Source organism: Sturnira hondurensis, unplaced genomic scaffold, assembly GCF_014824575.4.
Source record: "Sturnira hondurensis isolate 20B ecotype Veracruz unplaced genomic scaffold, ASM1482457v3 Scaffold0021632, whole genome shotgun sequence".
NCBI classification, from domain to species: Eukaryota; Metazoa; Chordata; class Mammalia; order Chiroptera; family Phyllostomidae; genus Sturnira; species Sturnira hondurensis.
In genome coordinates, this window is record NW_028094263.1 from 3351858 (window position 1) to 3379052 (window position 27195).

Sequence of the window (27195 nt, forward strand, 5' to 3'; positions counted from 1 at the left end):
TTCACTTTGAACCCGTCTCCCTGGAGAGGGGCGTCCCGAGTACCAGCACTCAGTCCTGCCGATCGGGGCCGGCACCCTCATCCTTTCCAGAGGAGGCCACGGAGTCCGGTCCATTTCCGCAGTTGAAGCAGATGACTTGGAATCAGCTCTCAGGAAAGCCATTGGGGAACATGGGGGAGAAAGAGGTCAGTTTGTTAATATTCCCCTTCTCTCCACCAGTCCCGATTCAGAACTCAGCATGGCAGTTTTCCAGTCGCACAATCGGTGTGTGGGGAAGAAATACTCCTTCTGCTTCCCCTGCTGGTGCAGTGATGAGATGTAGGGCTGATGGGCTCGTTGAGAGACATCTATGCCAGGATAGATTCAGCTGTTGGTCTGGTATCACCCGAAGGACCTAAGTATGGGTAGGACGAGTCTTGGGCCTTCCTGCCTGTTAATGAAGATGTAATCAGGGCAGAGAATCTGACCCATCCGAGATCCATCTCCCTTTTCTGTCTTTAGCTGGTGTGAGAATGGACTGGCTTTAAGGAAAAGCTGTTTGCTTGCAAACGCAGGCTGTTGGTGACAAGAGAGTGAGCCACAGAATGGATAGTCCACAGAGAGCCCCACGGCACCGGTACGGCACGCCACCCTGGGTGTGTCCTTCCGGGTGAGTGAGAGGCATCGCCACAGTGAGGCGCACACGCTGCTCTCCTTTCAGCCCGATGCTCTGAGGCCCCCACTGGTGCACTGAGGTAGCTCCAGTCTCACTGCGAAACTTTGCACCCGACCTCCCAAATGGCTCTGCTCCCCCCACGCGCACCAATGCGTCGTATCTGCAGCACTTGCTGAAACCGGCTGGCTGCTCTCTCGCGCTGGGGTGAGGGACAGAAGAAAAGCAGAGTCTCTTGGGTAGAGATGGATTCCTGGTCTGGCACTCCGCCCTGGGAAGGGATCTTGGCCCTTAAGGAATTTCATTTTCTCCAGACTTCTTGGCCTTCTGGAAGTGACCAAGCCAAGCCCCTCTGGCTCTCTCTCCCAAGCTCCTTGCTGGCAGGCTCTAAGGTCAAAGCCTCTGTCCCGGGTCACAGTGGAGTGGAAGTAGTCTGCTGGTAAGGAGGACACTGCTGTTACTTGAGTCCAAGCAGCGTGTGCCTGCTTCGATCTGGCTTGTAGAACCACCAAGCAGGGACACCTCCGCTGGGCCCTATCTCCTGGAGGTTGCACCCAGGTGCTCCGGGAGGTGTCACCGAGGTCCTCCTTGGGTCAGAAGAGCAAGGCCCTGCCTGGGTCCCGGGGCGGGTCGCTCTGGGAGACCAGGGCTCCCTCCTCGGAACTCCCTCTCCAAGCCCTCTGAGGTCAAAGACAAAGGAAGCCGCACTGCCAAGCTGCAGATTTTGCCTCAGGCAACTAAATTTATTAGCAAGAAAAAAATTTTGTCAGCCCAGTGCTGAACAACAAAGTACATCGTTAATAAAGGATAACAAATCTGTCAATCATAAAACATACCTCAAGCAGTTACAACTAAATATAAAGTTGGATTTTGTTTAATTTAAAAGCCTCAAAAATAACAAGCAATATGTTTTTAAACATGTAGTAGACACAATTGTCTATTATACAATATACACTGTACACAACTAGAGCCTGGGCCAGTAGGGCTTGGGGAGATGAAGGGAGAGCGGCGGTTCGGGGTGTGAATTCAGATTCGAGCTGAAATGCTGTGTCATTTAGAAAAGAGAACTGCTAGGGTGAGAAAAAACCCATATGCTCATCATTGCCCCCCAAAGCCCTAAACTGAAAGCAGGCATGGGGGAGGTGAGTAACAAGGACAGGAAGAAGGGAGCAATTAAATAAAACGTCTTTAAAGCACACACAATACACAGTGTTCATTATCTGAAGTAGAGTATAAGGCAACGTTCTCCATAGAAAAGGGCTCAGGGAGTCCGTGGGTAGCTTTGTCTTTAAATAGAAAGTTGGAATGTGCTGGAGAAAAGTCGTGGCGGGGCTGGGGCCTGTGGAGTGGAGGCGGCCTCGTGGGCGCCTCAGGAGGTGGGTGGATGCCAGTGGTGCCCTGGGTGCAGGGCCCGGAGCATCCGAGGTGGCCGGGGGGGCCAAGGAGGCGCAGGAGAGAGGGGCATGGCACAATGATGCAACTCGGGCAGTGTTGGGGGGTGGGGGCTCACTTTGCTCCTCGACGGAGTGAAATTCATGTTTTTCCTTTGGAAATAAAGGTTCCCACTCGTCCTGGTTTAGAACGTCTCATTGGGCATAGCCAGTGTCCACGGTCTGGTGAGAGGGAAGGGCCAGGGCAGAGCCAAGGGGCTTCAGAAGGAGACAAGGATGGGACAGCAGAGCCCCTTCCTGGGGGGACAGTTGCAAAACAGGAGGAAGGGGCCGAGGGTGGGCCCAGGGCAGCAGTGGGCCTCCTTGCCACCAGCAGCCTGGGCAGGACGCCAGGGGGATTGCATCTCCGAGGCTTCCCGCCTCTGTGGGCCTTACAAGTTCTTTGTAACCAGGTGGGTCTTGTAATGTTTGGTGAGGTGGTCACTCCTCATGAAGCGCTTCTGACACTGAGCACACTCGAAACGTTTGTCCCCTGGGAAGAGGAGGTGCCCATCACTCACAGAGCCCATTCACAGACGTTATCCCAGCCCCCAAAAAGGAGCAGCACACGTGACATCAAGCTTCTGATGTCAAAAACAACAGTGATTGGACATCAATGAGTAAAAATAGCGAAATGATCTCAGGAAATAATAGTGGGAAAGGTGGTGTGGGGAAGCAATTAAGAAAAGGGACTCAGGAGCCAGAGTGCCCGTGTCTGAACCTGCCCCCACCGGTCCCTGGCTGTGCGGCTCGGCCCCCCACCAAGCCTCTGTAAAACGGGCGTAATCAAAGCACTCTCCCCAGAGTCGTACAAGGATCAAACCAGTTGGTCTGTGAAGGATGCAGCACAGCGCCTGGCATTCTGCCTCAGCGCCTGTTAAATAGCTAACTGTGCCACTGTGGGGGGGGCCATCGAGGCTGCACAGTGTGGACGACGTCACTCTGGGAAACACTGCGATAAAGAAATGGCTGGAAAGCGGTTCCCGGGCAGGGCAGGACCCCTGGATGACAGGCTGCGGCTCTTGCTCAAGGCAGCAGTTCCCTAGCAGGCCCAGGAACCTGGATGTCACGGAGGGCAATGCAGGGGCGTGGAGGGAGAGGCTGGGGGCAGACCCGAGGGGGTGCAGGAGCCCTGTCTGGGTGGGGGTGTGCTGCTGGGGCGGGGAACAGACCTGTGTGGGTGCGGGCGTGCCGCTGGAGTTCGTCGCTCCGTGTGAACCTCTTTCCACAGAAGAACCAGTTGCAGACGAAGGGCCGCTCGCCAGTGTGCAGGCGCACGTGGGCCCGCAGCAAGGACGTCTTCCGGAAAGTCTTGCCGCAGTCGGGGATGTGGCACACGTGCTTCTTCTTGCCCTGCTCTCCAGACCTGGAAATGGAGGGTGCGGTGGAGGAAGGGGATGAGGGCGGGGGGCAGGACAGGGTGCAGAGAGGATGTGGGGTCAGGTCAGAGGGCACGGAGCGGTGAGCAGGCCAGCGGCATGGAGCTGCTGCCTCGTCTCCTCTCAGTCTGTGTCCCAAGAAGGGGCCTGGGGGACAGGGCACACACCAGGCTGCCAGTCTGGCTGCAGTTACCTCTTGTCCCCATCCTTGCAGTTGGGACACGTGCAGGCCATGCGGCGCCGCTTCTCCCCAGGCTGGGCCTCTCCAGACAGGGCCTGCTCCATCTGCAGCTGGATCTGGGTGGGGCTCAGCCCACTGATGGTCAGGTTGTTCCCAGAAACGTTCTGCACCGTCAGCTGCTGCTGCCCTGTGGGGAGCCGGAGGTGTGGTCTGCAGTGAGAGGCCTGAAGGGGCAGAGCAGGGAGCCTGATGCCCTCCTTCCTGTCTGCATGTAATAAGGATGACCATAGCAGCTAATGCTTTTGAGAGCCGGTTATATGCCAAGTGCCATTTGGGAGGCCTGAAACTCCTTCAACCTTCATAACCCTATGAAACAGGTACTGTTATCCTTCTTTCCCTGCCAAAGAAACTGAGGCTCAATACTATATCAAGGTCACACAGCCCGTAAGTGGCAGAACTCAGACCTGAACTTCAGAGGCAGTGCACTGCAACACTTCACCACACCGGCTGGGTCCGCTTTCAGACGCTGCCCATGTATTTGAACTCGGAAGGGTCTCGTCTTGGGTTGTCTCGAGGAGTGTTTCTTACAGAACTTCCTCCAGCCCTAGGCCCTTGTGAGATACCAACTCTGCTCTCAGCTGTCTCCAGGGATTTGTGTTAACAGGAGTAAGAAAATAGTTCTGAGGGCTCTGGAAAAAATCAAGTCCTCTAGGCCTTGCCTAAGACCTTTCAAAGCGGGGAGTGCTGCTGACCTACTGCCAGCGGTAAAGCCCCGACAGGGCCCTTCACGAGCGACAGAGGCTTGGCCGGGAACTGTCTTGCTAGGTAGCTACAGCATTCCTTTGATGATCTGCAAGGCTGCTTTCCTACTCTCAAGTGCTACCAAGTATTCCCACTCCACTGAAGTGAAACACAAGCCGTTCTCACTGCCAAAGGCTCCCTCCCTTCTTTCCAGCCTTAACTCGGGCTGTCCTCATTCTGGAAGCTTTCCTTTAAGTTTCTTTCCCCAGGGCCTCCCTGGAACATCTGTCTGTGGTCTGGACCAAACTAACATGCACTTGTATGTCAGCTGGAAATTTTTCCTGAGTATATCTTATTTTCTCTACCATATTCAAGATCTTTTGTTGTCAGAGGGGGCCGACATACATCATTTTTTTAAAGATTTTATTTATTTATCTATCTATCTATCTATCTATCTATCTTTAGAAGGGAAGGAGAGAGGGAGAGAAACATCAATGTATGGTTGCCTTTTGTGGGTCCCCTGCTGGGGGTTGGCCTGCAGGGAACCAGCCTGCAACCCAGGCATGTGCCCTGACTGGGAGTCGAACCGTGATCCTCTGGTTCGCAGGCCCGCGCTCAATCCACTGAGGGACACCAGCCAGGGCCTTATTCATTTATTTTTAGAGAGAGGGGAAGAGAGGGAGAGAAACATCAACTTGTGAGAGAAACAATAATCGGTTACCTCTCACACATACCCATCTAGGGACCTGGCCTGCAACCCAGGCTTGTGCCCTGACTGGGGATCGAACCGGTGACCCTTTGGTTTGCTGGGTGATGCCCAACCCACTGAGCCACACCAGTTTTTACCAACATACCCCTTAAACTATCTCACAGGGCTACCCTAAAGGCCAGGTGGACATGCTTTAAAGCTGGCAGGGATGAGGCAAGTGCCAGGCAGTACCCTCGCTATGTTACTGGGCGGCACAGGGCTGGCCTGCAGTTCCCACGTGAGGGATGTGCACACTGTCCCTGGCCCCGGGCCTTCTCTCACCGCCAGTGTTGGTGATGGTGACAGGTACGCCCTGGACCTGGACACCGTTGATGTTGATGGTGTGCATGGCCTGAGCCGCCGCCGCCAGCTGGGCCGCGCTCAGGCTGATGATGCTCCCGGCAGGGGCGATCTTTGGCAGGGGACGCTCTTTCCGAAGAATTGCTGCTGAGTGTTTTTTGCTGGCCCCGCTCGGATGGGGAGCTCGGGATGCAGGGCTGTTACAAGTGGTGGCAGAGGTGGCCGCAGCTGCTGCTGGGGGGCTGTCCTGCACAAGGACCGTCTGCACCTCACCGGAAGGCGTGCGGATGTAGACCTGGGAGGGACCGGAAGGAAAAAGTCAGTGTTCCAGTAGAGACTGGGCTCCTGGCACCTTTCGGTGAGTGCGGTGTCATCGCCCCACCCAAGTGAGAAATGGAGGTGCCTCTCTGTCTGCCCAAGTCTTCTCTGACCAGCCCAAACCTCCATATGTCCACGCTGACGTCCACCAAAGGTCTCACAGCATCCCTGTGCTCGGCTGGCAAACAGTGACTGTTGATTTGAAACCAAACGTTTAATTTATTTAGCAGAGAAAAAGAGAAATGCCAAATCTCAGAACTGGAGAATCAGAAGGCAACTAAGTGATGACTTCACAAAAGATGCAATCACCATGAAATGAATGAGAAAAGCTCTCTTCTTAATTTGGAGAAAAAGCTTCTCTCCAGATTGGCAAAGATGGAAGAAGAAAACACAATGCTCACTGTTGGTGAGGGAGCAGGGAGACAGGCGCTCACTCTTACATTAGGGGTGGGGGTGTGGGGTAGGCGTCCAGGCTGGAGGGCAATTGGGAGTATGTATCAGAAGCCTTAAAAGCATGCGTGTGAGGGCCTGATGGGGTAAGGAGGGCCTGGGAGAGCTGCGGTGGGAAGCCGGTCACGTGCATGGGAGCTGACCCAGACAGGACACACATTAAAGACAGTGGGAGTGAGGATTCTCACTGTCAGAGAAGGGAGGTACAAACATGGGAAGGGCGAAAACTGGAATGAACCTGTGGTGCTGGGTGGGAATTGGAGGTCTTGGTAAAAACTCTTGGGTTTATCTGTAGATCTCTATCTATATACACATATCAGATACATAGATAGAGCAGAAAGAGGACATCAATGGAAAAACCAGTAACATCTGAAACTAGTCTGGGAGTTTAATTGCCAGTAATGTCCTGCATCAGTTTCTTGCTTTTGATGAATGTACCCTGGTGATGCTTAACAATGGGGAAGCTGGTGACAGATACGCCGCACACCCACCACAGCCTTTCTGTAAACAGACTTCCTCTAAAATCAAATTAATTTTAAAACTCTCTATCGCAGTAAAAGATACCAGAACGAGTGAGCAAAGGTCTGATGAGGAATGGGGTCTCAAGGTGTCACTCCTGGGGAAAACACACACACACACACAGCGCCTGCGTCCAGTCTCGAGGAAACGTCACAGAAACCTATACTGAGGAACATTCTACAAGATAAATGGCCTGTGACTTGTAAAGACTGAGGCGCTGTTCCAGATCCAAAGAGACTAAGGAGACCTGATAAAATGCAGTGGGTGATGGTGGGTAAGAAACTTTTGCCACAAAGGAATTATTAGGAAAAGCAGCGAGACCTGAATGGGTCTCGGAATTACGACATTCGCATGTCTCTCCTCTGATTTCTCATGTCTGATGGCCGTGTGGTTGTTGTGTAGAAGGTGCCTGTGTGTAAGCATTACACACTTTCCACAAAACGTTTGGCGGCACCTTATGCTCCAGTGGTTCAGGGGAAAAGTTCTTTGTAAAAAAAAAAAAAAATTCTGCTGCAATTTGATGGGGATTATTTTTGATTCCTGAATTATTTTAGGACCGTGTTCCTCAGTTAAAAGCAAACGAACAACTCTCACGTCATCCCAACATACAAATTTCATTTCCAGTGTTCTGGTGTGTGCCCTTTTGAAAGGCACTGCTATTTTCTGTGTCTTAAGTTTCTGCTACCAGAAAAGTTCGTGTTCACAACGTGGGGCTGGGACCAGCAACCTTTCTCTGCAAAGGGCAGGCAGTGGATACTGCTGGGCTCTGCAGGCCACGAGGTCGCTGCCTTGGAGAACAAATGCTGCACTGCTGGGCGTGTCTTACCTTAGATGGTCGAGCCTTAAACTTTCTTTATAAAAACAGATGGGTGGGCCAGACTTGACCTGAGGGGCTATGCACTGACAATCTCTGATACAGAAAACAACAGATTTTTTAAGAAATGTGCACATCTTCTGACTTACTTTTAGGAATTTATTTAGCTCTAAGGTTGGAAACAGCCTAGATATACAATTAAAAGGGNCTGTTCACAACGTGGGGCTGGGACCAGCAACCTTTCTCTGCAAAGGGCAGGCAGTGGATACTGCTGGGCGTGTCTTACCTTAGATGGTCGAGCCTTAAACTTTCTTTATAAAAACAGATGGGTGGGCCAGACTTGACCTGAGGGGCTATGCACTGACAATCTCTGATACAGAAAACAACAGATTTTTTAAGAAATGTGCACATCTTCTGACTTACTTTTAGGAATTTATTTAGCTCTAAGGTTGGAAACAGCCTAGATATACAATTAAAAGGGTAGTTGTATAGTAGGCACCTGAGGATAATGGAAAACTATGTCGTCATTAAGAAATAATGTAACTAAATCTTTCTCCATCTGTATGGTTATTTCCTTAGGAAGCCCTGGGTTTAAGCCCTGCCCCCACCCATCTGAAGATGCAGAACCTCAGGGGAGGGCGGGGAGGCACTGCTGAGGACGTGTGCACCTGTGTGGGTATCATCATCACCCAGTTCTCCATCTGCAAGGTAGGCTTGAGAATGGCACCTCGCAGGTATTGTAATAAGTGAATTAAGTAATTTAGAGAAAATCACTTGGCAATACCTAATACGCCAGGAGGGAGGAGGCATTTGAGGCTCTCCTGACTCCATGCCCGCAGCTCAAACTCAAGGGCGCCCCTTCACCTGGCAGACCGCCCGACTTCCCACTGTGACTCCCTAACGCCCTGGCTGTCTCTGCAGATGACTAGGTTACCAATTCCTCAAGGGCAGGAGCTAGGGTTTTTTTATATTTAAAAAACTTCTTGTCCTCAATTTCCGTGGTAGCACCTGCCACACTAAGACATGGCGAATCAAGGTGGAAAAAAATGGAGAAGAGTGTGGGGTTGGAAACAAGTTGAGTCCTGGTTCTTGTCACCCATGCCCTGTGAGGTCTAGACACCGTGTGCCTTCTCTGGGTCCCGAGTTTCCCACCTGCACCAAGGGCATGTCGCAGGCACACGGAGCCAAGCATTAGAGCATCTCAGTCAATGCCAAAGGTAAGAGCGTGCTTGCTGGAGTTCACATCCGGACGACCAGCCTAAATGTCCCTGTCCTCATGCTTGTCCGCTGCTTCCTATTTTTCCTCGTCATTAGCAATGATCAGCATTTGTCTCACTGTCTTGCTTCACATCAAATTCTACGGTTCTGACTGGAGTTTTTCTCATTCTTGCTACTGTTTTCAGTATATAATTCTATAATACCAAATACATTTTATTATTAAAAAGTAGGTATCTACCCCCTAAAAGACTTGCATAAAGAAAAAGTGAGCCAAAATATAGGTAATAGGTATATGTTTCATCTGATTTTTACAGATAAGCTGTACTTGGCCATAAGAACTGAAGAGAATCCATTTGTTAGGCAGAAGTGGCCACGCACTGCCCACCCCAAGTGATACTGACTCCCAACATTCAGATCAAATCGGGGGAGCATCTTCAAAAGCAAGCTGAACAGGATGGAGCGCTAGCCAGTTAGGGCTAAGGAGAGGAAGGAAGCAGGCGCAGAGGGTGCGTGTGGTACCTGAGTAGATGTCGGCTCAGCCGTCTGGATCTGAAAGTTCTGGGAGGGCTTCTGGGGGACAGTGGGGAGGGTGGCAGACGCCGCCTGCACCACCCTCAGGGCCTGCTGGGGGATCTGCACCACCTGCTGCTGCTCGGCCTTGGGAGGAACCACCTGGACCTGCTGGACCACAGCTGGTTGGCCCCCACCAGGGCTCTGAACGATGAGCAGGTTGCTTCCTGCCTGGATGATGTTGTCCGCCGTGGTCTCGATCAGCACCGTCTCCACCTGCTCAGCCACGGCCACAGAGGGCTGGGAGGCAGGAAGACTCTTCTTCCTGGCTTTCTTGTTAGTCTTGGACAGCGGAGTGGGGGGGCTCTCCGTGAGCAGCTGAGTGGGGGCGCCGGTGTCGCTGGCGTTCATGAGATTGTTGACAGGCAGAGTAAGGGTCACGTTGCCACCCCCACCTGTCAGCTTCACCACATTGGCCCCACTCTGCATGGGAGTGGTAGTTGTACTTGACTTCTGGACAGGGGCTGGCTTGATGGGGACCGGCTTGTGACTGGACGGCGAGGGGGTGATGATGGCTTGGTTGGTGCCAGGGATGATCTGGATCTGGTTGGTGAGATTAGGCTGTACTTGGATGGTCTGGGAACCACTTGCCTGAATCTGAGAGACCGCCTGGTACTGGATGCTGGCATTCGATCGGGTCCCTTTGCTGATCATGGTGGGGTTCTGAATGGCAAACACCAGCTGACCGCCAGGGTAGGACGCGCTCAGCTGTGAGCCCTGAATCTGAAGTATGTTTCCTTTGGATGACAAGATTCCAAAGCTGTTCTTGCCAGGGCTGAGCGGGAGTGGGGCAGGTTTGATGGGGACAAGCTTCCGTGGTGTGGGCTGGGGGGGCGCAGGAGGCGTCACTGCAGCCTCAACAGCCGGAGGCCCAATTTTGCTACATGTTGCGGCGAGCAGGGCTAAGGGGGACGGCTGAGAGTCCTGCAAACACCAAGCGCAGAAAAGGAGTTAGGCGTGAAGGCCTGCCGTTTCGATGCTCCTCTCTTGGCAGGCTCCCCCCGACTTCTGTGGCAGGCCAAGTGCCGGCACCTCCCCTGCGGTGGTCCTGTCTCCCCTGCCGGGTTCTCCATTGAGTTAAGGGACAAAGGGGAGGACATGTCTTTCTTGGGGAGCACCCCAGACGCACCCCATGACAGGGTGAATTAGCAGCATAAACTGACCACTTGCCCCCACCTTCCCCGGCCTCATTTCTAACAGGGACACACACCACCCTCAGCTCTTGGAGTTCTGTTGGCCCGTCACAGGGGTTCAGGGATCCCCAGTTCCTCAACTGAGGAAGGCAAGGAGGGAAAGCGTAAGGGAGGGGCGACGAGAGGCATCAACCCTCTCTGGTAAAGTGTTTTCGAGGGCACGGGACAGGACTTCATTGGGCAGGGAGGGCTGCTCCTTTGAGGTTACAAGGAGTCTTGGGGGGTGGGGACACTTTTTTAATTCTTCTTATACAGTCGGTCAGCAGGTTCTGGTGGGAGGGACCAGAGTCGAATCCTGCTTTTCGCCCTGACCCAACTGTGGCGCCTCAGATTAAGTGGCCACGGCTCCTCCGTTCAGAAACAGCGGATAACCGAACCTTCCCTGGTCTTACATCCTGGGGTATCATAGTGAGTGTTCAGTTGTGGCTGAATGGCAGCTTCAGTGAGTCCTTCCAGGCTGATGCGGCCCCGCACCCTCAGAGCCCACTCACCTGGGTGGTGGAGGCAGCGGGCTGCAGGTAGTCGCTGGGACTGACGGCGGCAGTGGCGGCCATGCTGGTCTGTGGATCTGCTGGAAGAAAAGCAGGTAATGCGCCAGATGCCAAACAGAACCCGGACCCACTGGTCTCAGATGTTCTTTGCTGCTTCTCCAAGAGAGGCCGGTGACCTCTCCCCACACTAACCCCACCCGGAAAGTCTTCACATGCTAAATGTTAAAAACTATTATATTTTGGTGGTTGAATTTTGCTTGACTTGAAAGAATTTTTCTCATTTTTCTGTATTTTGTCATTTTCTCACAATAAATATGCTCTACTGTACTTTTTTTTAAATTAAGAAAAATAAAGAATGTTGAGGAAGTAATAAAGGGAATCTCCAGTCTCTGACCTAAGATACATATAACATAGGCACAGTGGAAACCGTGAGAGTTAGGGGGACAGAGTCTACGCCATCTCAGTTCATAAATCACTGAAGAAAAGCACACTGGGCAGAGCCTGACCTGTATCTGACACCTTGGCTTTTTATTTTTATTTTTTTATGAGGGAAAGTTCACTCAGAAAGTCACAGAGGTGGAAGAAGTAATCCATAGAAGACGTGGCTTAGGAAGCAAATTACAGAAGCAAAAGGAGGGCCCTTGGGGTTTAGGAGAAAGGAAGGTAAAGGTCAAGGGGAAGAGGAGGGGGACAGGAAAGGCACGGGCATGCCCAGGCGGGAGGCACAGACACGAGAAGGGTATTAATTACTTCAGAGGCTCAAAACGGCAGAATGGCTCAGGCCTCGAGCCCCAGTTGGACATCTTGTCCAGAAGAGGACAGATGCTGGGGAGAAAGTGGAACCAGTTAATTCTGGCTGGCCTCTGGCTTCTCTCTCTATTGGAGGAAGATTCTTAAATGGGAAAAGGTACAGGTGAAAGGGGCACTGAAGCCAGGACAGGGGATGGACGAGTAACAAAGCACACCAGTGTCTTGAAAGCCCGAGTGGTGTCCAGGCCCTAAGGCCACACAACCTGCCCTCCACCTGCACAGTGAGCGAGGGGCTGGCGGGCAGCTCCGGGCAGCACCCAGAGTACAGGTGGATCCTGAAATACCAAATAATTGTGCAGCAGATACCCTAGAACAAATGACTGCACAGCGCTACAGTCACGGAGGGAGGGAAGCAGTGACCCTCAGGAGGTGCTACATGTCATGCTGAACTACTGTTTTACGAGGTTTGGGGTGGACACACCAGGAGAAAGGTGTACAGTGCACATTTTCCTTCAACAAGGCACCTGCCTGAAATTTCTGTAATATATTTTTTAAAGATTTTATTTACTTTATAGAGAGAGGGGAAAGGAGAAAGAGAGGGAGAGAAACATCAGTGTGTGAGAGAGAGGGCGACTGGCTGCCTCTCGCACACCCCCAACTGGGGAGCCTGGCCCACAACCCAGGCATGTGCCCTGACCGGGAATCAAACCTGCAACCTTTTGGTTTGCAGGCCAGTGCTCAATCCACTGAGCCACCCCGGTTAGGGCAAATTTTTGTAGTATTCTTATGAACATGAAAGGAAGCTACGGCAGTCAGGACGACAGGCTTATCGGGGGGCTGAGCTGAACGTGCCTGCACCCGAGTGCCAAGATTGTGCTGCCTCGGTTTGCTGCTGCCAGGTCACCCAGGGCGCCTCAAGCCGGTGGGCTTCTCTGTAGAGGCTCACGCTTTCTCTACCAGAACGTCTTACTCTTGTTTTCACTGCAAAGATCATCTTTTAAAAAAAGGACAAATACTGGAGATCACTGTTGCTTCCCCCAGATCTGCACATCTTGGGGCCGTGTGTTTACAGCAGTATCAGTGCCAAGCGGCACCACTCTCACTGCGTGGGCTGAGGGCCATGGAATTCTGCACGACTAACTCATGATACGTCTGTGCGAAGGGAGGGGTGACAACTCCTCAGAAGCGTGGGAGGACGGTGTCTCTGCACACCAGACACTGTGAGGTGGGCGTGCGGAAGTCAGGGAGCCCAGGGTGTCGGGTCTGCGCTGTGCTTACGCTCACAGCAGTGAGTCAGATTCAAACCAATGTCATCCTCACAGAGTGATGGGGCCAGTTTGAATTTTACTGGCTTTTTGGTAGTTATTCAGTTAATTTCAGAGGAGCTAGATCAATGATTTGATACACAGATTTATGTGTGTATATAATTAAGTTGTAGTGTTATAATGAAAACAATCTCAGTTGACTCAAAAACATTTTTTCTTTAGAAAGTGTTCAAACTATTCAGACCATGAACCACAGTTATACAATGTTCGAAAAGACCCAGGGCACACGCACACCCAGATACACACACACTCAGATACACACACACTCACACACCTCCCTGCCCTGTGCTCATGCAGTAAGTTTCCAGAAACAAAATCTGCCCTTACTATACGTGACAGGCTGATATTTCTCTATTCTATCTCATGTTTTTAAATGCTGGTTTTATGCCCAAGAAGCTGGAAGATGAGGCTTTAGAGCAATCAATCTAACCACCTCCCAATTTTGGGAAACCCCAAGGACCTCGCAGGCAGGTTCAGCTTGCAGGTGTCACAAGACCAAGGAGGACTCTAAACACAGTGGGTGTCGGCACAGGGTTCACAGAGACCTTAAGAAACCAGTGTGTGCAGGAGGCTCCGGGTCGCAGTGAGAACCCGCACTGGGCGGTCCTCATCGGGGCGGCTGGGGCGCTCCTCGCCCAGCCCCACTGCCCCGTCTTGTCCAAGGGGGGTGGGGGAGGGAGGGGGGGGTGTTATCCTCGGGATTCCAGGAGGCGCTGGCAACTGATGTGAGAGGCATTAAGCACACAGTGGGTAATCAGTAAATGGTGGCTTTACACTTTGAAGTTGAATAAATTCTGCACTGAAGACTTTTTTTTAAAGTCACATGTATATGGAACAGGAAGACGGAGCTTAATAGTGAGTCACACGAAAAAGCCCCGGTGGTTTCACCTCAAAGTGAAATGGGGGCCGACGGAACCTACATGCGGTTGCCAAAAACGCTACTGCAACCTTGGACTGCGTTGCCAAAAGTTCAGCCACAGAAGAGAAATAATAGTCCTAGTGTGTTCTGCACACTTGGGCCACATCTGGAGTGTCAGGTTTCATCCTGGGGGTGCTCTGGAAGGGGGCGGGACCTGTGATGGGAGCTGGTTTGGAGGAGAGCAGCAATGGCGGTGACCGGGATGCCAGGGCAGCCACAGGTTCAAAGGGTGGAACCAAAACTTCTGGGTAGAAATTTCAAGAAGGCAGATTTCAGATTAATACAAGGAAAGCGTTCAGAAGATGGAATCGGTTGCATTTTGAAATAATGTTCTCCCTTCCCTGAAGCCATTTAGCCAGAGGCAGAATGTGTGTCAGGAGACAGGATGTCTAGGTAGGGTGGAGGGGTGGCAAGTTGGACTGAATCACCTTTAAGATTTTTACAATTCTCAGACCATGCTACTGATTAAAACACAAGATAAAAAAAAAGCCCACACGATGAGCTAGTTGCTGGCAGGCCTGGGAAGGGAAGGTAGAGGCTTTCCCAGGGTGCTCCCTGGGCCCAGGCTCTCTTAGCTAAAACTGGTGAATGACTCTCCCCGAGACATCAGCACAGGACAGAGTGCGAGTGAAATGAAAACGGGCCGAGAGCCTCCTGCTCATCTCCCTTCCCCATCTCCCTGTCTCTCTCTCTGCAGTCATTACTACCCTGGACTCAGACCTTTCGGAGGCCAGGCTGGGCTCTTGAGTGAGCCTTTGGTTGGGAAGCTACAGCAGAATTGATTGAAGCAAGCTGCAGACTGCTGGCGCTCCCCGTCGCACTGTTTCAGTTTGGTTTCATTTTCCTCCCCAACTGGCTCTTGAAATACTCCTCTAGACTGCAAACCAGCATTTGTACGTATTTCTCCCAGGACCACTCAGAGTTTTGTGGCTCCCGTGCTGCAGACCTGAGCAACCAAAACCGAGACCCACCAGTCTCCCTGCCATTGTATCCTGAGATCAACAGAGTTGCGTCCTCAGATTGACCGAGAGAAGGAAATGAGAAGCGTTTGCAGTTGGCGTTTGGAAATGAAAAGTGGTTGAGAAATGGTGCAGGTACAGAACTACAAGACTATGATCAAAGATTTAGAACCTCATTAATTTGGAACCTTATATTTAAACTGTGTGCTCTGGATGTAAATTGTGCTGAACCTTTCCCCATTTTAATTGTATCATTTGCTCTTAACAGCAGTTTACATCCAGGCACTGAGACCTACATTTAGCAACACTGGTAAGGGGGATGGCTTCATATTCTTGAAAGAAAAGGCAGCATTTCTTTCAGAGTTCTACCATTCAGGTTGGCTAAAACTTTCCCAGCAGAGTCCCTTGGCTGGTGAAGTTTTACAGTGACTTACTATACAAGCAAGAGTAGCTCTCTTTGGCTCCCAGGAAAACATCCAGCACCTGACGGGACCACGCCTGTCTTTCCTTGCCCTATACTGGAAGCCAGTTTAATTCTAAGGCCATGAGTAAAGCATCCCCTGAGTATCCCAGCTCTTGGTAGACAGACAGAGAATCTATCTCCACCTCTGTCCCCTCCAGCTACAGCCTTCTCTTCCTCTGTCCTTGGCCAACCACCTGTCCCCTCATTTCTCACTTGTTTATGCCCCAGCAGTGGCACTGGAACTCCCACCTGGCTCTCTGCCTTTACTCAGGTCACCAGTGACCTCCTCAGTACTAAAGCCAAGAGACCCTCTTCAGTTCTCGACCTCTGACCATTCCTACCTCCTTGAAAACACCATGGGTTTTGGCTGGTGTGGCTCAGGGGATTGAGTGCCGGCCTGCAAACTGCAAATCACCAGTTTGATTCCCAATCAGGGCACATGCCTGGGTTGTGGCAGGCATGTGAGAGGCAACCGATCTGTGTTTCTCATACATCGATGTTTTCTCCCTCTCTTTTTCCCTTCATTCCCCTCTCTCTAGAAATAAATAAAGTCTTCAAAAAAACCCCACAAAAACCCAACACCATAGATTTTCTTCTGCTTCTCTGGTCTTCTCTCCCCCTTGTGGATTCCTTTTCCTTTTGCCACCCCTTAAATGCTGATGTTTCTCAGAATCCATCCTTCTCAGCCAAGCCCCACTCCACGAGTGACCGTGCCCACAGACATGGCTTCAGGTAGCTTCCATAGGTTGCCCGTGCGTGGCCCACGTCTCTCCTCTGAGTGCAGACCATGTCCGTCCAGCGCTCGGTGCACCTTCCACTTGGGCTGCCCACAGGACCCCCAACACTGAGCTGCCGCCTTCGCCCACTCTCGCCCTAGCTCTGTAGTCCCCGGCCACCAGGGTCCTTCCTCCAGACCCTGGAGGATCCTCCATCATCTGCTGCCGCCCTTTCCTTGCTTAGGGCTTTCTCCTCTCCTACTAGCTAGCGCCTACTCAGCCAAACTTATTGATAGCCCAGTATGTGACAGGCAGGGGACTTCCTCACAGGGGTCTTCCAGGCCCCCTGAGATGAGAGAAGGCTGATGCCTCTGGTAACACTGACCATCTATTAATTAATGACAGGCTAACGTCTCTCTCATGCTCCCAGGAGGCCCTCCAGGGTGGACCAGGTCTGTCTGCACTGCTGAACAGACATGCCGGCCCCGCACACAGCAAAAGCGTTCCTTCCTTGGTGTAGGCTGAGCGAATGTCTGGTTAAACCAACCCCTTCTCTGGTATTTCCAATCACAGTGACACCTGAGCGCCGTCCTCATCACCCATCAGTCATCAAGTCCTCAGACTCTACCTCCTAAACACAGGCCTCAGTGCTCCTCAGTGCCAGCACCACTGTCCTAGCATTAAGCACTGTCAGCTCAGCCTGAAATGCTGCCCAAAGCCGTCAAAATGGCTTTCCAGCGCTGGCCTTGCCCCTCTTTTCCAGCCTCCATAATCTGATCAGAAGAATCTTTTCTTTTTTTAAGACTTCATTTATTTATTTTTTTAGAGAGAGGAAGGGAGGCAGAAAGAGAGGGAAAGAAACATCGATGTGCAAGAGAAATATGACCGTTGCTTCTCACAGGCTCTCAACCAGGGACCTGGCCTGTGACCCAGGCATGTGCCCTGCCGGGACTCAAACCCAGAGACCTTTCGGTTCACCACCAGCGCTAACCCCTGTGCCACACCAACCAGGGCGGAAGAATCTTTTCCTAATGCAAATCCCATTCAGCCATTCCCCTGCTTAAACCCTGCAAGAGCTTCCAGCTGATCTGATGATAAGCTTACAGAGGCCCAAACAATCTGCCCTCCTGCCTCTCCTACTTTCTCTCCTGCCCTCTCCACTTCTGGAGCTGTGACAAGCCCTCTCTCACTTGGAACCTCAGCATGCTCTCCTCCATTCGTCTACCCGCAGTCCTCCTTCTGAGCTCATTTATAACTTGCTCAGGAAAAACTTTCCTCTTCCCTCCCGCCCCAACAAGTGTGGGGCAAAGGCTGTGCCAGGGTACAGCAGCAGTGCCCCCTTCACAGCGCCCCCTTCACAGCACCTCCCCCCACCACACGGGTGGGGGCGTGTCTCTGTCCTGGGGGTCTTTCCACAGATCGACACCGGGGAGCACCGCATAACAGAACAGGCCTGAGGGACCCCGAAGCCCTGGCTGTGGACTAGGGGCTGTTCTGCTGGTCTTTCACTTGAGCCACAGGGAAGGAGCGAGAAAAGGGCCGAAAGAAAGACCCCAACAGCAGGCTTCATGAAGCTCTCCTCCCTCTGGGACGGAAACTTGGCTCAAGCCCCACAGGCAGGCCTGGTGGGTACTCAGCTTTTCGCCCCCTAAGGTTCCGACCGTCCCTGCTAGGGCTTTCTTGGCCTCCTGCTCTGGTATTTCGCCTGGAGGAATTTCACTCCACACAAACAGTCCTCCTGCTGTCTATTTTGGTCAGCGCAGCTGGGCCCAGAGCCAGCAGAACAGTTTCTAAGCCTAGGCTTTCCCAGCTGCCTGGCCTGGAAGAATTCAGAGCTGGTAAGGGAAAAGCAAGCCAGGCTGGTTTTAGAGAACAAAGTTGGGCCTCAAAGTGAGTTGACAAACGAGCCGAGAGAACCACCCCGTGAACGACTCCAAACTGCGCTGAGCGTTTCAGAGAAGCAAATTTCCAGCCACCACAATAACCTTATAAAAGAGCTCAATAACAGTAAAAGGAATTTCTTTGATTTTTATTAAATAGGAACAACTCGGGGTGATGACTGCTAATGCCACTCACCAGAGGAGGAAAGTGAATGAAGAATGGAGAGCCTGGCTCCACCCAGGCACCCAGTCTTCCTGACTCTGAACTTTGACCTCAGCCCCACCCAGGACCCTGGTGCACGTCCACAATTTCATCAAGAAGTTAAAATTCCCTTCATCAGCTAAGATCCACTATTTCTCTTTTTCTCAATGAAAAACTCCTTGCAAGTGTCACCTGTACTGGCTATCCCAAATTTCTCTCCTGCCCGTCTTTCTTGAACCTGCTCCAACCAGGCAGCCCCCGCCCCACCCACACACACAACCTGTGCACACCACCACTGACCTCCACCTTGCTAAGTCTAAGGGTTAACTCTTAGGCCTCATCTTCTGAGTGGATCTTCTGACAGCTGACCCGTCCTCCTCCTGGAAACACTTGCTTCGCTTGGCCCCAGGACACACTTGCAGGCTGGCCTACCTCTTCTGCAACGTCCTTCGCTGGGCCCTCCCCAACTCTCAAATTCTAAATGGTTGGGCTGCCCTTGGGCTCTATCTCAAGACCTGTTTTTCTTCAGTTTACACATATTTCCTGGGTGATTTCATCGAGTCTCGTGGTTTTAAAAACCAGTAACATATAGGTTCCACACAATGATGACTCCCAAACTTGTCTTCAGATTTGCATATCTGACTCCTGGCAACTGCATTAATAAGCACCTCAAATCTAATTAGCCCCAAACAAGCCTACTGATCTCTCTCTAATTCTGTGCCTCCATCCAAGTCCCCACTGCACTGAAGGACACTTCAGCCCTCCAGCTGCTCAGCCCTAAAGCCGTGGAGTCACCCTTCTTTCCCACACTCTGCACCTGAGTCAGCAAACACTTCTAGCTCTGCCTTTGAGACACACTCAGAATCTGACTGCTTTTGCCACCGCCTCTGGTTATTACCTGGGTGCAGGTCTCCATCCTCTCACCTGTGTAACTGCGAAAGCCTTCTTCCTAGCTGGGCTTCTCACCTTGTCCCTGTTTGCCTGTTCTCAACATACATCTAGTGAGACCCTTCCAACTTAGGTCATGACATTATTCCTCTGCTCAGAGTCCCCCTGTAGCATCCCACCTTCATGCAAAGAAAGAGCCGAAGCCATGTGGGACCTGTCCCCATTGACCGCTCCCACCTATCCCCGTCACTCCCCTGTACTGCTTCTGCCACGTGCTCCTCCCTGCTGGTCCTGAACGTGGCAGATATGGCCACATTCTCGGGGTCTTTGCACTTGCTGTTCCCTCTGCTTCAGTTTTCACCCTCTGCCCCTCACCCCAAATTATGGCTTGGTCCTCCCCTCCTTCACAGATTTACTCAAATGTCACTTCTCACTGAGACTTTCCCCAACCACCCTATATAAACCACAGTGCTCACATTCTCCCTATCCTTTATCCTGTTTTTCCCTGAGTACTTCTGTCTAAAATCTAGTAGTTATTTATTATCTCCCACTAAGAGGTAAGCTTCCTAAAGGCATGGACCTCTCTCTGCCGCACTCACTGATGTACCTCCCTACCTGGAGCATAGCAGGTGCTTAATATATATTTGTTGAATGGATGGATGCGTGAATCCTGGAGACAGTGGAGTGGGAGAGCCTACATGGAGCTTAAGAACCAAAGGAGAAAACCTGCAGATTGCATATCCTAGCACTCAGCTGGGATCTGCTCACCAGGTCGGCTCAGCTAATCCAGTCCCAGAGGGAACTCTGAACCCACGTCACCTCACACAGGATGAGACCAGTCCGACTCCTGGACAAATACTGCAAAGCACACGTGTTATCATCACCACACCCCAGGAGCTACACTTCAATGCTGCTTTCAATTAACATGTTGGAGGGAAGTCCTTTTCCAAGTAAGGTAAGATGATGAGGGTACCTCCTATATGAATACCCCTTATCTGTCTCCACCCCAAATTCCTCTCCCCAAAATGTGACTGTCATTAGCTACTATGCATGCTGCCTGGGTCACACTCTGAATATTGGAAGGGACTTTGGAGGAGTGGGCACACGGGGCAGCAGGGAATGCTGAGAACTCTTCACTCCCAGAGAAGCAGTCCCAGGAATGGTGCAAAGAATACCGGTCCTCAGAATTCCGTCTTGGAGCCTGGTTGGTGTGGCTCAGTGGATTGAGCACTGGCCTGTGAACCAAAGGGTCGCTGGTTCAATTCCTGGTTGGGGCACGTGCCTGGGTGGCAGGCCAGGTCCCCAGCAGGGGGTGTGCAAGAGGCAACTCGCACATTGATGTTTCTCTCCCTCTCTCCCTTCATCTATCTCTAAAAATAAATAAATAAAATCTTTAAAAAAAAGAATTCTGTTTTGGAGAACAGGAGGAAAAAGAAACCAAAACATACTCCCCCGCTCCCCGCCCCGCTCCAAGAATATCAGTATGTAAAAACGTGTGCTTCCTCTGCTTTGGCACGCTGCTTTGTAAGTAATGCCTGGGCTAAGATCAACTTCTGAAAAGAGTGGTGACTTCATTTGTCCTGGGAAGAGAGGGTTGGCTTACCAATTACGTTTTTGAAGGTTGGGAAATGTTTTGGTCTGTTTTTAGGTGAATCTAAGACTTCCAATGAGACACTGGCCTGGAGCGGAAATATTCCACGCCCAATCACATGGCCCTGCCTGCTCTCTCTCACTCTCTAGTCACACTCTCCAGAGAGGCTGCTTTGTGATTCCACCCAGTCCCACAGGAGAGGTAACAGATGACCCAGACAGGAAGCTCTAGAGAGAGGACATTTGGAAATGTGCGGGTCAGTGCCTCCTCGTTCCTGAGCCATTTTCATCCTGTGGCTGAGATGCAAAAGGCCACCTCACAACCTAGGGACAAGCTAGCATCTCAGGGCCCTTTGCATCAAAAATAAGTCATCCGAGCTAAACCTGTGCATTGCGATGTTCTGGGACTTCTGGCTGGGTACCAGGCTGCTGTGATGGAGAAACCAGTGGTTGCTAAGGCGGGAGACGCCATCCAATGGGAGGGTTCCGACAGCCGGGTCTGTCAGCTCTTCCTGTGACACAAACAGCCTTGAGATCTCCACGCCCCTCAGAGCCCCTCACGGGGGTAAACTGGGCGCTTCACCCTTCCACGCTCGCTGCTCGCTGCCTTGCTCATCAATCCAGAGTACGCCAGCCAGAAGCCCACCCCGGTGAGAGGTACAGTGATTGCCTGTGCCAATGACGGCCTCAGAGCATCAGAAAAACTCTTCCTAGACCCGCAGTGGAAGCTGCAGCTTCCCCCGGGGCTGCGAGTGCTGAGCTGGCTCCTGGGCTCTCTTCAGCCACAGAAACATCAGTTTTCCATTTGGGAATCCTGTCAACTGGAATGAACCCACCAGTGCGACCTCTGAGCATCTCCTCAAGGGTAAGCCCTAATCCCTTTCCTACTTAGGCTGACATACCCTTGCATTGGTACCGCCCCACATTTTTGCCTGCTGCTTCCCCCACACCCTGCCCCACAGCAATCTGACAGATAACTGACAGAATAGTGAGACCTCCCTGCCCTGAGGTCTCCTAAGACAATGCTGCCAGCCAAAAAAGTTCTGCTGATAATTGAGGAAGAATTTATCTTCAATCATTTTTTAAATCCTCTCCTGAGGATATGTTCATTGATTTTAGAGAGAAAGGAAGAGAGGAAAAACATCAGTGTGAAAGAGAAACATTGATTGGCTGCCTCCCTCACATGCCCTGACCAGGAATTAAACCCACAACCTAGGTATGTGCCCTGACCAGGAATCGAACCTGCAACCTTTTGGTGTACAGGACAATGCTTCAACCAACTTAGCCATCTGGCCTGGGTGAGGAAGAGCTTAAGAGACAGAGTTTCAACTGCGTTTCAGAAATATAAAGACCCAAGCACTGGCTCTATGAAGGAAGAAATGAAGAGAAAGCGTTCCCCCGTCCTTCAACAGATCTAGAAGTCACAAGGAATTGCATGTGGATCCAAAAGCAAAGCAAAAAAACAAACAAAAGCATCAACAAATGTGTTCCATAATGATGTCCATCTCTCAGCCCACCTTGTATTGGTTTGGTCCAACACGTAGACCAAGGGTTCCTGGTTTCAAACTTGTTGGGAGTAAGTTCACAAATCCAGTTAAGCTGCCCAAAGGGATACTATCACCCAATAAACTCATAAGCAAGTATTGCAGCGTCTCCAAATAGTTTTTACTCCAAGTCTACAGTCCACAAGGCCTGTTTAAACTCAGAAGTGTTCACACAACTATACCTCTAAACTTTCTAATGCTCTACACACCCTTTAAAACAGTGTCTCTCTGCATCTTTCACTCTGTGGCCACTGCCCATTCCCTCTAAGATAATTTCCAAAATTTTCAGTCTTTGGAAGGGAGGCTTCTAATCTGTGTGTATGCAGAGAACAGAGGAGTGAAGGGAAGTCTTTCAAAACCGTGCTACATCCCCACCACAGAAACGGGGGTGAGCAAGGTCTCTAAAATTGCTGAGCCCATGTCAATACCGGAGTGCACTGGTTGGCTGCAACAAGCTTAGACTGTCTTCATAGGGCCCTAGTTGGGCAATAAACCTGCTTAAAGCAAGTCTGATACTTACTGTGTCAAAGAACTGTTCAGGCACGAGGGACCCCGTAACTTCTCCAAAAGGCTGCTTATTATAATCAACAACTATAGGAAGTTCAAGGCCAAGATATCCAAATGAACTACCCTATCTGTTGTTAGGTCATGAGGCGTCTTTACCCAGACATTTGCCAAAATATTCTTACAGCTTCCTCTCTCCTCTGACAGGACTCCAGAGGGACAAACTTTAATAGAATCTGAGAGAAAAAGCCAGTTAGTCTAAGTGCTATCAACAGTGATGCCACCCTGATCGGTGTGGCTCGGTTGGGTGGGCGTACCACAAAGGGATGCCCCTGACCCCACCATTAGATTACAGGTCAGAGGGCATGCCTGGGTTGTGGGGCCGCCCCAGGGTGGGCGCAGGCAGGAAGCGACCCATCAATGTTTCTCTCACACATCAATGTCTCTCCCACACTTTCTCCCTCCTTTTCCTTCTCTCTAAAAATCAATGAATAAGCCCTGGATGGTATGGCTCAGTGGATTGAGTGCCACACCCATGAGTTTGATTCCCCCTCAGGGAAATGGGTTTTATGCCAGGTCCCCAGTAGGGGGCGTGCGTGCGAGAGGCAACCACACATTGATGTTTCTCCCTTTCTTCCCCTCGACCTATAAATAAATCTTTAAAAAATAATACATGAATAAAATCTTTAAAAAAACCACACAGTGATGCCAAACTCTGCCTCCTGAAGCTACTTCTCTCTTCTGGTTAGTCAGGGTAAGATTAGGAACTACTCTACTTGGGTCTCCTTAGCCAAGAGACTGTATGTGTAGGTGTGTATACACCTACACATATATATATTTTTTTTTAGGAGACTGGAGCTTTAATGGCTTAGCTCGGGGGTTCATAATTTTTCTTGAGTAATTTTTTCTTGTTGTTGCTGCATTTAAATGAAGAGGTTAAGCCTCTGTACAACCAAGTGGAAAAACCAGAGTTAGACATCTTCCCAACTGTCCCAATGAGAGTCCAGTTCCAAATGATATTAGTGCCTATTCAACACAAATGACAGGCTGTATGACAGATTTGCCCCCTTCATCACACACAAGAATTTAAAACAAAAGTCATTGCAGTCATTATTACAGACAATAGATTTCTCTGTCTCATTAACCAAAATTACTCATACGGTGTGGATGCTAGCATCATTCTTTTCACTGCCTCTCTGTGAGCTGGCCAACACCCTAAACTTTCTAGCCCTAATTCTCTTATCCAAATTACCAACTCAACACAGCCCTCCACAAGGGTAACACTTAATGCTTTCTGGGGTAGGGCTTGGGGGTTTTCACATACTTCCTGCCAGTGTACTTTGAAATAGTCACCACCCTCCTATCTGCGATGCAATTGGTGTAAGGGAGGGCCAGACTACTGGCTCCTCCCGCCCTTTTTCAATGAGTGAAAAAGAAGTGACCTCAGAAGAAACCAAGTTTGGAAAATGTGCCCTGAGAAACGCCAGACCGATCCAGCTAACTTGGATCAAGTTAGTTCAGAAAAAAATTACATCACAGGATATTGGGATCAAAACCAAAGAATGCAGTAAAGACAGGTTTCTCAATTGCCCAGAGAAGACGGTTCCTTTTCAACTAAAATTATAAAACCACCAGAAACACATGCCAAGAAGCATGGGTAAAAGGCTGATTCATAAGTCACCAAAGAGGATGGGATGGAAGAAAAGTACCCATTTTGTTTTATTTTTTTCTGTTCATTTCTTAAGTTTGTGCCTGGCCTTTGCGACTCACCAGCCTCCCCCACCCCAACGGGACAGCAGGTTAACGCTGGAGGTGCTTTGTCACCAAGTTCTTAAATGTCTCACAGTTCTTGCAAATATTTAACTGGAGGCTCAAGGATCCAAGTGAAACGAACATATTAAAAGATCTTGCCTACTCGCAGTCTTAAAGCGAAAGGTCTTCTGTCTAGGGAGCGCCCTTGTGTCCTGACACCATCTCTCAGTTGGGATACACTAATGACCACTTTGGCTTCTACACCCACCAGTGCCCATATGGTTGGCACTGTCTGAATTTCAAGCACTCCCTCGCCCCTCGCGTTCGGGCGAGCCCTGAATCGCTGGTGGGCATCTAGAGTTAAGAGTGCAGAAGGTCCCTCCAAACACAAGGCAAGCACGAAGGGGCGTTGGCCGCCTCTTCGGGGAAGACGCAATCTCCAAGGGCCAGACAGCGCTGTGGGGGTCGGGGAGGGGTCGGCGACCTGGCAGAGGGGGTGCTCAGTTGGCCCCAGGTGCCCGCTCCTCTCATCAGCCCCCGGAAGCGCTGCCCTCCCGCCCAGCGGGCTCCGAGGGGGCGGGGAGTCGAACGCCCCCTTCCGGGTGCCTCCGCCCGGCTGGCCAGCCCCGCTCCTCCTCCGGGCGGGAATCCTTCCTCCCCCGCCCCTCCCGGAGCCGGGCCCCGGCGCCAGGCCCGGCCCCAGGGGGCAACCCCCAGCCCCGGTTCCCCCTCCCTGCGGCCTCTGCCCGTCTTCCCGACCCTTGGGGGCCGGGAAGACCCCACCGGCAGTGGCCAGGACCCACCGCTCATTACGACATCTTCCTCCCTGGCCTCCGCCGCCTCCGCCGCCACCGAGAGCCTGACACCGCCCGCCCAGCACCCGCCAATCCCGGAGCCCGCCACCGCCCGAGCGACGGCAGCGTTCACCAGTAAGAGTGGTGTACATTGGGGACCGACAGCACTACTAACCAATCAAAGAGAGTAATCTAGAGCGACGTTGGTTTGGCCAATAGAAATGCGAAATGTAACTGATGGACTGTAGAAGGCACCAACCGAAAAGCTATTTTAGAGTGAATGACATGTTCTCTAGCCAACTGGAGGGACGAAAAGTCCCGCCCATGAGGTGGTTGATGGACAGCAACAGGAAGCTAGATGGGGTGGGGCTTAACTGAGGACTGGTTTCGTATTGGTCTTGGTTGACCTTCCACCCACCTCTAACCCAGAGAATGAATGATAGATCTTCCATAAGGCCAATCAAAAGTCCTCAGGGTGAGGCACTGAAAAGTCCTCTACGTAGTGTATAAATTACACCTCAATCCCGCGTCGCTCTGGTGTAGCTGGGAGCTCCGTCTTTTTAGTCTTGTAGTCTCGTTCCTGGTGAGTGGAAAGCCACCAGCCTTCTAGATAATTTCTCTCTCTTCATTGCCTCGAAGAGGGAAAGGAGCTCCTGGGCAACTTTGTACAAAGATGCATTGGACAATGCGGGAGCTGGGGCTACGTGACTTCTAAGAGGGGATCGTTTTCACCGTCTCGGTTCAAGCCCCTGTAATCCTCACCTATTTATTGTGACCACCCCCTAACTGACGGTCCCCAAAAGTTGGCATCAGAATCACTTGAAGCTCTCTAAAAGTAGATTCCTGGGGCCGCTTCTCTTAATCCGGTTCCGTGCCACTGGGGCACTCCTGGAATAAGCATTCTAACTAGCACCTCGAGTGTGGAGTTGGTGTCTGCCTCTCTTCCCTCTTTGAAAGAGGTGCTGTGAGTACAGCACTTGGCAGGTGCTGCCTGCGTAGGTTTATCTTTCTCTCCCAGATCTTTAAGCCTTGTAACTTAGGAAGGCCGCCTCACATTAGTTAGTGAGAAGGAATCCACTCTGGCTTCCTACCAAGCCTTGGTTCGAAATTTACACATCCCACGTGCAGAGAGGCTGGATACCAAAACTCTGTGAGCCTGTGTCCTCACCTGTAAAATGAGGCTAACCACACCTACAATTTAGAACAGTGGCTTTCCTTTTTCTTTTCTTTTTTAACCATAACCCACAGTGAGAAATACATTGGCATCCTGGCCCAGTTACACTCGTACTCCTATTTCTGTGCGAGTGTATAACAGTCCAAAGACAACACTTATCCTTGCTACCTGATGCTTTTTATGCTGTTCTATCTCCTTCCTTTTCTCTCGGTCCTTTTTTTCTTCCCTGGAAGTTTGAAAAGCGCTGTCATAAAGGGTTGGTGTGATAAAAATAACATAAGACAACTGAGCAGAAGGCCCAGTGCACAGTAATTGCTGAATAAATGTTAATAGTCTCTTCCAGTCTACTCTCAGCCTCAGCCTTTGAAAACAAAACTTTAGAAAGGTATTAGTCCTTTAAGATTCTCCATTGGCCCTGTACTCCTTTCTGGGTTAAAAGCCCAAACTTCGCTTTTTAGCCAAACAAGGTCCTTCATACCCTTTGTTTGCAAAAATTTCAAATCTTCCCTTCCCTCCCTCATTTCCTTCCCATAAATCCTCTCCTTTTGGCTCACGGAAATATATCACAGTTCCTAAACACTCACGCTTCTCTCTACTGTTTCTGTTCCTTACTGATCCTTCCTCTCTTTTGGTAAATTCCTAATATGTCCTCCAAGACTCTGCTCAAAGTCTTAACACCAGATGCCCACCCAGCCATGGCTTCTTCCATCGCTGAACAGTTCTTGGCACAA

The 27195-nt window shown here is 51.0% G+C and overlaps 1 protein-coding gene across 2 annotated transcripts; it reads right to left on the minus strand.

Annotated features, from left to right (window-relative positions):
- Window positions 1–1368: 1368 nt before the first annotated feature.
- SP2 (Sp2 transcription factor) lies at window positions 1369–25381 on the minus strand. Of its 2 annotated transcripts, none has more exons than XM_037033543.1 (7): window positions 25300–25381; window positions 11005–11081; window positions 9270–10244; window positions 5414–5726; window positions 3655–3829; window positions 3255–3448; window positions 1369–2575 (listed from the first exon to the last, which is right to left on the minus strand). In XM_037033543.1, the coding sequence occupies exons 1-7, from the start codon at window positions 25304–25306 to the stop codon at window positions 2475–2477; spliced, it is 1842 nt and encodes a 613-aa protein (XP_036889438.1). In that variant the 5' UTR covers window positions 25307–25381; the 3' UTR covers window positions 1369–2474. The 2 variants fall into 2 exon arrangements, with proteins under 2 accessions (XP_036889438.1, XP_036889437.1); XM_037033542.1 differs by having other exon boundaries at window positions 11005–11084; window positions 25300–25360.
- Between the last annotated feature and the right edge of the window lie 1814 nt (window positions 25382–27195).